General features: G+C 37.6%; 1 protein-coding gene across 1 annotated transcript; it reads right to left on the minus strand.

The window, feature by feature from the left end:
* Positions 1-449: 449 nt before the first annotated feature.
* On the minus strand, positions 450-6,196 carry LOC146004377 (fungal protease inhibitor-1-like). The gene is made up of 3 exons (XM_083143178.1): positions 6,148-6,196; positions 4,654-4,853; positions 450-685 (listed from the first exon to the last, which is right to left on the minus strand). The coding sequence occupies exons 2-3, from the start codon at positions 4,844-4,846 to the stop codon at positions 579-581; spliced, it is 300 nt and encodes a 99-aa protein (XP_082999304.1). The 5' UTR covers positions 4,847-4,853; positions 6,148-6,196; the 3' UTR covers positions 450-578.
* Between the last annotated feature and the right edge of the window lie 4,767 nt (positions 6,197-10,963).

Below are 10,963 nucleotides of genomic sequence, written 5' to 3' on the forward strand. Positions count from 1 at the left end.
GTGTGTAGGGAAAATTGATCTGTTGAAATTCTCCAACAGTAGTGGATTTTCAGACATGCTCTACAGTATCACAGATCCCTGCAAAGAAAACAAATCAGAGTAAACTGTGCCAAATTCTCTTGAGATCTAAAGCGGTACTCATTAAGGAAATTGATATTTGTGTCAGTTAAATGATGTTTGTATTCACATCTCTCTTACCACAAACAACAAAAGCATCTTTCTCGCTAGAGTAGAGAGAACTTGAGGCAGGCGTGGCTTTAAGAAAACATGCGTTTCCGGGAGAGTACACCCTTTAAGATGCTATTGGGTCCGCACCAATTCCATTTCCTATATGTATGAAACAATGTAATTTCCTGGAGCTGCAAAATACTACTACCCGCAAATTCCGGATCCCTCTTCCAACTATGTTATTAGTTAACGAGATTGAACTTCAAAATGTGTTGGGAAAATAAATATTTATTACACAAGAGCACTTACATAATTATCAAGGGCATGTACTCTGCTTATTTACATATATGGCACAATAAAGTTTGAATAAATAAGTAATAAATTTGGAGCTGCAGATCGCGTAGGTATCGTCAGTTCATCTCTTGTCTCACACAAGTATTCTTCTCGCAGAACAATCCCTCTCCACATTGACCCAGGGGTGCCTCTCCCATCAGCAAAAAGCAGGGGTCTCCTTCACCTGCGAAAAAAAGAAGTCTGTTATAATCTGGGGAAAAAATTTCAAGGAAGTGATGTGGTCACCACCAAACTCCCAGGTCCAGTTTTAGACTGGAGATATGCCATATACGACAACATTAGACTGGAGATATACCATATACGACAACAATAGTCCGTGTCGTGCTCCAAACATTGCTAGTATCTTTCATGCAGTTATCGGAATTTGAACTACAAATTCAGTAAAGAGAGCCATTATTTATAATTCACACTCGTACTAATCTAATGTTTCCCTATATAACGTGTAATTGAGGGCACGATTCTGTTATTTTGTCATCATTTTAGGAATATAAAGAACCGCTTTGATACATTTAAAGATACAGTTTACAAGAGAAGTCACCGTTAAAATAGTGATTGACAGTAAATAGTAAATTTCTGTATTTTTACACTAAGTAAAATACAACGGAAACTGTACATACATTAATTAACTGTAATTCTAACACCAAAGTAATATTCCCTGAAATAACTGCAATACATAAATAGCATACGGTTCTACTTTGATGTTGCTGGATTGCAAATGGATTCACTGTTTTTGACATTGGATGATCAGTAATTCATCCAACTGTTCGGAAGTTGCAGGATGAAGGGGTGGGGGGTCAGATTCCTCCCCTTCACTAAATACAAGTATCCTCTATCCCATGCCCCTCCATCATAATGCAATACCCACCTAAATATTTCTCCATTTCAAACAGGAACTTGTTCATCAAGTAAATATAGTTTCCTATTTTATGAATGATAACATAACTTTTCAGTTATCATTGTCTAAACTTATTTTAATTAGTTTAATGCAATATTCATATTGCGAGAATATCACATCATAGTAGAGATTCTCGTTTCATCATACTCACGTTAAATCATCGCAGAATGACACTCTTCAAATCATACATTTATCAAATGTAATTTAATTTAAATATTAGTTCTACGAAAATAAGCTAAATTTGTGCTAGAACGAGAAAAAGTCCAACATATGTAAAAAAACTGAAAAATCTGAATTATTGGTGTAAAAACGAATGCTCAGAAAATACTGGTATATTGGAGTGAGGAAATGAATGCTTCATTATTTAGTTTGAATATTATTTTAGTCGACCTCTCTTGAAAAATCCTGCTACAAATCAGTACCCGCCCCCCCCCCCTCCGCAAATGAGTGCATATCTTGCAAAATACATGAAATGCATTTCCTGTTAACAGTAGAATTTAGCAGATATCACTCCCTTCTCACCTCTGGAATCTTTTACCTCACAAACTCGTAAATAATTACATTGGAAGCCCAATTCACAGTGACGCAGCTGAAATCCTACATCCAGTTAAGCAAAACCATGACCGAGAACAACTGTGAAACTTCCAAAGGGGCAGAAGGGTGATCATGCGTTCCGTTTTGACCGGGACAGTCTCGGTTTAGAGACGCGTCCTCGTCGTCCCTTTGGTATGATTAAAAATCCGTTTTATAAAAGTCTAGGAGTTAGCTTACAAACCAAGTCTAAATTGGAAAGAAAAATTTGCTAGAAAATGCTAATGTTGATGGAATTTTTAAACTAGCGTTGTGAAAGAACAGCTGGACTGCTTTCAAGCACTTTATAATAATCAAAATGTTTCATTGTCGTGGAGAATTTTCGAGCAGACAGCAGTTTACTGTCACTATTAAGTTAGCTCGCGTCCAGGGTTGTATTTTTTGTGTGCATTCCATTATTTATAGAGCAGTAAATAAGCATGACCAAGAAGCGTAGTACATGTAGTTTCAATACGAACCTTCAACAACAATTTAAATTCCTACCTCTTGGCACAAAGTCAATCTCGTTGTGTGTCAGATATGTGAGGTAATTATAACACCATTAAGCCTTGTTTCCATGATATGAAAAACTTAATATGCTGACCAAGATATATCGTCCTGTTGTTGTACTTTGTTACATTTGTACTTGGTACATAGTCGGATGAAGACCTTGCTAGAAGGTTGAAACGTTACGTTTAGTTTATATATTTTTTATAATAAAATAAATTTCTGCCTTGGTCAGCATATTAAGTTTTTCATGTGAGGTAAGTTTTCCTGCGGTTTTTATGTACGGTTGATGAAGAATAAAGCTGTTCTCAAGATGATAACCGATTTTTCAGGAGGGGGTAGATTGGCATTTTGGCCTTGGGATGTCCCGTTTTGGGGTCAAAACATAATGGTCATCCATGGGCGTCGTCAGAAATTTTCATGGGGGGGGGTCGAATCGAAGATGTCGAGGACACCCCCTCCCCTCAAAAATATTGTGATACAGTCCAGTGGCATATGCAGAAGTTTGTCAAGGAGGGGTTCATTTTTAAAGTTATTGCATTATCGGCATATTAAATTGTTATTATTATATTATTATTATTACTACTAGTAGCAGTTTTAGTTTAGTTTATTTTAGCATCCAATAAGTTTATTACGTACAAACACCCGATCGTTTTAAATTAAGGGATCGTAGATAGGCTATGTGAAGCCTGATATTCGAAGTTAATTGGCTGCGAGAGGTGTATCGTAAGAGGGGGTATAACTCTGAAAAGCTACGTCTACACTTAACCAAGCAAGGGGGCTAGCCCCGTGAAATAAGAACAACACTCACGATTAACTTTAAACACTACAATTGACTGGTCTGGCAGGGGTGTGAGAGAATGAAAGGCAAGGATAGAGGAACGTTCGTTACCTGTAGATCTCGAAGTGACGATCGACTCGCTGGTTCGTTGATGAAACTCTCCTGAAATAAAACTCCTTTCCGATAGCGTACTACTCCTCGCTGTAACTCCTTTTGTAACGTTCGGTAACAACTATTCACGCCATAACTTTCTTATTAAAACAACTTGTATAATTCCGAGGCACTGACTGTGCACGCGATAGATTTCAGATACCGACTGGGGCTAAGAAATATTCTCCCGAGCTATTTAAATGAAATTCGAACTTCGGCCGTTGAGAGACCGCGTCTCTCAATAACGGTGCTTTCAGCGTAAGGCTGTGTTTGCAGTATCTTTCCTGCGATTCCGGAAGAATTCGTATCAGCGGATTTTTACATCCGCTGAAGATAGCAGGTGGCATTTGCTTGAAAGAAGCTCTTTCCAGCTTCTTTCATACTCGGGCCCGTTTTATGAAATGATTAGACTATCGGACTATGGCGCCCGGGGTCCCGGATTCGAGTCATGCCTTTGGCATGATACGACCGTATTTGTGACACGGTGCATTGTCTTGATGAAACAGCACTTTTTTCTTCTTCAAATGGGGCCGTTTTTTCGTGATTTCATCCTTTAAACGCTCCAACAACGCTATGTAATAATCTCAGCTATCTCGATCAACTTCACTTTACGATCATTTAAAATTATTTTGTGGACTTTTTTTATGTTTTCGTCGGTAACAGCCTCTTTGGGGCGTCCACTGCGTGCATCGTCTTCGATGCTCATTTCGCCTCGTTTAAATTTAGCAAACCACTTCTCAATGGTTGATTTTGCTGGTGCAGAGTCCGAATAATGTTTATCAAGCCAAGCCTTGGCTTCAACAGTATTTTTTTTCGCCAAAAAGCAATGCTTTATTAACACACTAAATTCTTTTTTATCCATTTTTTCACAATAACAAAAGCTGCTTCACTCACAATGCTATATCTCACGAACTAATTATCCGGCAGCTGTGAAATTTATACACGTATGTTTTGAAGGTTAGTACTAAGTAAAAATCACATGGATTTAATTCTAGTAACTCCATCTATGAGTCAGCCTACGAACTTTTCAGCCCAACTGTTATAATCTTAAATTACTAAAAGTGAAAATTGAAAACATAAAGTAACATTGGTGTCTGGCTTAGCCGTTAAAATGATTGTTTATATTGCATTGACATGCATTATAATGTTTTATTTATTGCATAATGAACAAGAGTACAGTACCTCTTGCGTTCAATTAGGCTACTTAAATAAATAAATAAATACTTACTTAGATACTCAACACAGGCTGGACAACATCCACAGACTCCAGCGTTATTTACTATCTCCCCTTTGCAAGACTCCTCAGCTATTGGTTCACAGTTTATCTGTTGACATGCGTTTTCCTGGCACACAAATCCCTCGGTTGAAGACATGTAGAAGAAGATGGAAAGCAATAGTAGCCACGAGGTTGAATGGCGCATTGTTGTTCTAGAAAGTAAGAATATTGGGCCGTTAACGTGCAGCAAGTCGTCATATACTAACAAAGCTCACATTTGCAGTCAGTTTATATGCTCTCAGTTCTCTAAAAGAAACAAACAAGACCACATTCCATAGTCACAGTGCGCGACAAATACGCATCAAAAATGTCATTTCGCTGTCGTAATCGTCCAGACGGATTAATTGAGTTAAATTATAATCCAAAGCTCTTTGTGCAAGCGGCATGAAGGTGTATGTGCGTAACAAATTCGAATGTCACAACACAACTTTGAGAGTCGAGTTAGTTTCTAGTAATATTACAACTTCTGTCGTGATCCATATGTTTGACGACTCATATAATATTTGTCATTTCAATTTGTCACTCGCGGAGGGAAAGTGAAGTGATTATTTATTTTGCCGCGAATCATTGTAAATGCATATTAATGATGTTATTGTTGGCGCTAACAATACTTTCCCTGTAATGAATTGTGTGTGTTAACTTTCCTCTAGAGTCCTGATTTTTTTTGTGGACGTCGCAAAGCGAAGGGAGAGGGGAGCAAAATGCTGTTCATGATAATCGATAACAAAAATAAACTTTGGTTAATTAATAGTTCAATGTAATAACTAAAGTAAAAAAAACTAGTATGATATAAAAATTTGAGTATAAGAAATGTCAGGCCAGAACTTAATTTCCCCCTTGTTATACCATTTAATCCAAAGAATAAATGGTTGCATATGTTTTCAAAATTTTAAAAAGGAGGCTTTTCTGTGAGAGGGCATAGAACGCAAACTTGGAAAGGCAGGGGGAACTTTTAGTTTTTAAATTTTTCCTTGAACGAACTTAATAACTGTTTATTCAAGTATGTTAATTCTATGAAACTTATAAAAAACAAGGACAGTTGCGCTCGATAATTAACTCAACTGGTGGATAGAGCTGAAGTCTTTCCCTCAAGAAATAATAGTAACAACACTGCACCAGATGGTTTCAGAGACAGGAGAGACTTGCTATAAGTATTATTTGTAAGAAAAATGGTATTATGTACACCACAATGAAGACATTCAGTATCCGGGTATACAAAAATAATATCCGAGTCCTAGCGTTTGTCCTTAACGGACACAATCACTGATAGCTTGGACAGAATAGAAACATTTCATTCTTGCGTGTTGTAAATAATTTATTGAAAGTATCCCACGCCACTCAACGATTTCGTTCACTATAAATTACAACCTAACAAGTAATACATCGTGCGATTACTGAAGGAAAGCGAATGCATATACATACGCAGATGGAAAGCTACTTACTTACATGTGCCAAGCAGACTCACTACAGTCCCAACTAGCATCTGGTTCACAGATGAGCGTCTGAACGAAGGAACGATTTTTATTTGCTCAATATATTAGTGGAGGAAAATTGAGTCATTGCTATTAGCATTATTTCAGGGTCACGGCAAGAGTGTGATGAAGCAGGGGCGACGAGTTCTAATTATTATTTGCCTTCCTGATTGCGTAGCGATAACGTCAACGCCTGGCAATCAATGGGTTCCGCGTTCGATACTCGCTGTAGGCCCAGCCCTGATTAGTTTATCTGTGCATAAGGGGGACTAAAATTATCTCTAAGTTTTATCACGCATTGCCGTTGTCAAAATCTCTCTCTCTCTGTCTTTGTCTTTCCCGCTTTCTCTTTCTCTCTCTTTCCCCGTGTTTGTGTGTGTGTTGGGGGGTTGCACTAAACTGAAAACTCATTCTTAGTATAATTTGGATACCTGAATTAAAACAGAAGAAATACAAATATTTTATACACTTTGGTAGTGAATAAAGATTATAAAAATACAAAATTAATGTAATTTTCACTTTATTACAAATCCCTATCAGTAAATCAACTACTTTGTTACAAACATTTTGAGAATTTTAGACAAATTCCTCTCTTTTGCCGTTCAACTAAATAAGCAATACAATGTAATTTCATTGTCAAAAAAATTATGAAGAGTTTCCTTAGTAAATGTAATTGAAAGTATCATTCTTCAACTTCATTTTTTAAAACAATCCATTCGCACACCTTTAACAGTTTTTGTGAAAATATATATTTTTTATAATACACACTGTAACTTGCGCTCTAGCGAAGCATTCATATCATAAATTATAAGATGAACAATAATTCTTTGCTAAGGTGTATCAAAATTCCCGAAATAGCAATAAAGTATAATTGATAACAATTCTAAGACGAGTAGAAGACAGGAAATCAATCATATGCCTCAAAGGAAAGCCATCCTTAGAGAGTTGTGCTGGTAAACATACATATACAAAGTAATTTTCAATTGAATTGACTCTTGTGTAAATTTTGAACAACAATTCTGCAAATTATACCAATTTGATGTTTTGAATATAATAGGTATGATTTATTAAATTTGTCTATAAAAACCTAAACACTTGGGGCTTCAAATTGTGTTGAGATAATGGTTTGGCAATCTATGAATGTAATATAAGCTCCACCTTATACAAATCAAGTCATCTACACATCAACACGACCAAACTTGCATTCACTCATATTCTTCTAAGAGGCCAGGTTTTCAGTATGTATTCAAAAATGTTAGAGAAAGTTACACGAATATTCAACAAAGTATCAACTAGCTCGCAACAATGTAGATGTGTTGTCTACAATCTGCGACCATTGTTGCTGTTTGGCAAAATATTTGGTTGCTTTCCGTTCGAGATAACCGAAAAGGAACCCCACAAAGTGTTATTTTGTCCTTTTGTAGCTGTTTACTCTATGTGTCTTTACGTAGCTTCGTGTTATTCGTTCACGTGTTCAATGATCAAGATGAACGTCTATACGTTCAGAAACCTGGAACTTCAAGAAGTTATCATTCACGCGATGTACTTTGGATTTCAAACCCTCGTGTACACTTTACTGCCATTGTGTTGGTACAGCGGACCAATCATAGCAAGATACATGCAACAATGGTCCATCCTGCAGTGCAAACACAGTTCTTGGATGGGAATTTCTTTGATGTTTGATATAAGACGTGCGTGCCTGATAAAGGCTATTATCTTGGGTACATGGATGCTAGTAGTCTGTGTCTTACACATTGTCATATCAGGAGATAAAGGCGTGTCAGTGACCATCATCTACCTCTTCACGTCTAACGTAATACTCTTCGTATCCGCCCTTTTCATAATATCTTGCTTCATCTGCAAAATATCTTTTCAAATCTTCAGGCAAAATCTATCGTTCTCTCTCCGTAATCCTCATCAACTATCAGCAGATATTGTCAGAAGGCTCCGAATCTTAAATTGCGATATGCACCGGATGGTTTCAAAGACAGGAGACACTTGCTTCTTCTTATGGATGTGTTTGTTCTCTTTCTTCTTGCTCTGTTTCATAATGGCGTCTTTTGCTGGTGTCATCGGCGTATTGGAAGACTTTGACGGGATGTTCATGTCGTACTATTTTGCAAGTGTGATGGCTGTGACTGGAATATATATCTTCTGCAACTCGGCTGAATCAGCGACTAACGAGGTAAGGAAATCATATTTACTCAGTCTACAAACAAGCAAATAAAGTTACCTAAAATTTACCAGTGTTAAGGGAAGGAAAGTATAATTTGGACCTCATAATATTTTCCTTGGTAGTGTGCTAAATAGCGCTTAGTTGTTACTTATGTTTGTATCACCTGTTCAGCAGGAAGAAAATTTTGTTACGTTTGCCTTCTTCGTTTGTGATGATACCGATCCAAGTCCTGTTCTGGCCTTGTCTGTCTCGTCTCGATCGGAACTTGAGAACTAGGAATGAAAAGAACATAAAGAAATCGGATGAACCATACATACTGACTGGCTGGCTGCCTCATTATTATTTATTGTGTAATGAAACAAGGGAGCCTTCATAAAAGCTCATAATTTCCAAGCCATCTATCAGAACTCTGTCAGTCGTAACAAATGACATTCCTTTGCAAGATCAGCAGTGACGTACGAAACGTACATCATTCTTAATCCACTGCCGGGTAAGAGGAGTCGCAGCCGCCAGTACCCAGTCAGCTTGCAACTCGTCCCAAACGCCATAGTACACGGAAGAACTATTGGGCTCACTTCTTATCCCGGACGCCACAAAATCGGAAAATAGTGGACATCACAGCACGAGGCCGAACCAGGACATCAACACCGGATTGACTGACAGAGAGGTGAGTTGGGCAGCACTCAACATCCCTTGTGTCCTTCCACGCCACTGGCTAGGGGTTGATAAGGGAGATTGTAGGGGGGCCTTAACACCTGAACCCTCTTGCTCTATCATCTGGGTCCTACTGCATTCACGGTAAGATCCCACGTAACAGCGAAGATCCAGTGAATGCATCATTATTGATAGGGTATATGTGTTGCTTAATGTCTACAAACTCATTATTGTAAGTTTTGAATTTTAGTCATGGGGTCCAATGGAAAAGAGTTGACTGTTATGTCAACTCGTAGACCATTTAAGAAAAACTACTAAAAACTATTACTCGATGAAAATAACTAAAATACATGAGAGATTGTGAACTTAAAAGTGCTACTAATTGTGACTATTGCTATAGAGCTAGACCAAAGTCATTTCTTGTAGAAAGTGTTCCCTTCCAAGTGTTGCATTTATGTTTTAAATCAAGAACATAAGTTTACAATCTTATATACGTATTTCTTTCTGTTTGGTAGCTTAAGCTTGTCTTGCGACTACATAAGGTACTAAGAATCAATATTTGGCTTGACGTAAGCCTTAGAACCAAAAGTACATCGTGTTTACATTAATTTGATTGTTATGCCTAAAATTTGCTGATTCATTGTGTGATGATAAACAGAGAAGCATTAATGTCAAATCTTATTCTTCTGTAATAGTAACATGCAAGCAAGCGAAGAAACTCAAATTAGGGCGGAAAGAGCAAACATGCTGATAGAATACACTAATGACACAGCACAGGCTCCACCCTCTATTGGTTCGCTTCAGAGTTGAGCTTCAGGTATTCTGGCAATCGCCCAAATATCACGTAATGAATCTCAAGATGCCGCCTGCTAAAATTAATGTCTGCAGTAGTGAATGCGATACGCTTTGTGTGTCTTTCAAGCCATTGTTGTATTTTGGAAGAGTTGTAGGGTGCTTCCCCTTTCATATTCCCAGCAAAGATTCCCCTGAACTCAAGTTTTCAACTGCCATGTGGATATATTCTCTCCTCTTGTATTTCACACTGTCCTTTATGACCATAAGCGCTTTGATCATCTTGCCACTTTTCGATGCAGAGAATCTTGAAAGTACTTTAATTGACATCGTATACTTCATGCATCGTTCCATTTTAATAGCTCTGTACCCTCTGTCGTGGTGCTATGCTTCTTCTTGGAGACGCTACTTCAACAAATGGAACTCTATCTTGACACAATACTGTGCAATCACAGGACAACCGATGATTCCAAACTTACGGCTGACTTGCATGAAGCACATATCTGTATCAGTATCATTCCTTACCATTTTCTACATTGTTGATGTCATCACGACACCTAAGACAATCAACAGATGGACTTTCTTTCCAGCGGCATTCGTTGATTGCATCATAACCACTACGTGCATAACTTTTAGTATAATGTGCTTAGTCTCTTTAGCAGCACTGGAAAATTCGAGACGCGAGCTGTATCTATCTTTGAAAAACTCACAATCGGACACTATCAGTCAGCTACGGCAGATATACTGTGGCACATACTCTCTCGTTCAGCAAATGGGGCATAATTTCCCATACATGTTTTTAATTATCTTTGGTATTGTACTTCTCTTCATTGTCTTATCAATTTATTCGTTCGTGATGGGGTTATTTGAAAGATTTGTTAGCCAAACTTATTGGATCTTCTTGTGTTCAACATTCTGGTCTCTGTTTGCCCTCATCTTCGGTTGTTTTTATGCTGAGATGGTTTCCCAGGAGGTAAGTAACAATCATTTTTTCAAGTAAGATGCACAGCCTACATATTTCTCTATCATAGCGCAAGATAAAACTTAGTTGAAGGGCATCTTATGTTATTTGAGTTGAAGGAAATTTAATTGTTGCCGTTTTAATCTCTATAGTGTTCTATTTTAACAATATAACATATTGCTAGTCAATTTTTTTGTAGGCTGTATT

This window comes from Lepisma saccharinum, chromosome 21 (genome assembly GCF_977018435.1).
Source record: "Lepisma saccharinum chromosome 21, izLepSacc3.1, whole genome shotgun sequence".
Classification (NCBI taxonomy): Eukaryota; Metazoa; Arthropoda; class Insecta; order Zygentoma; family Lepismatidae; genus Lepisma; species Lepisma saccharinum.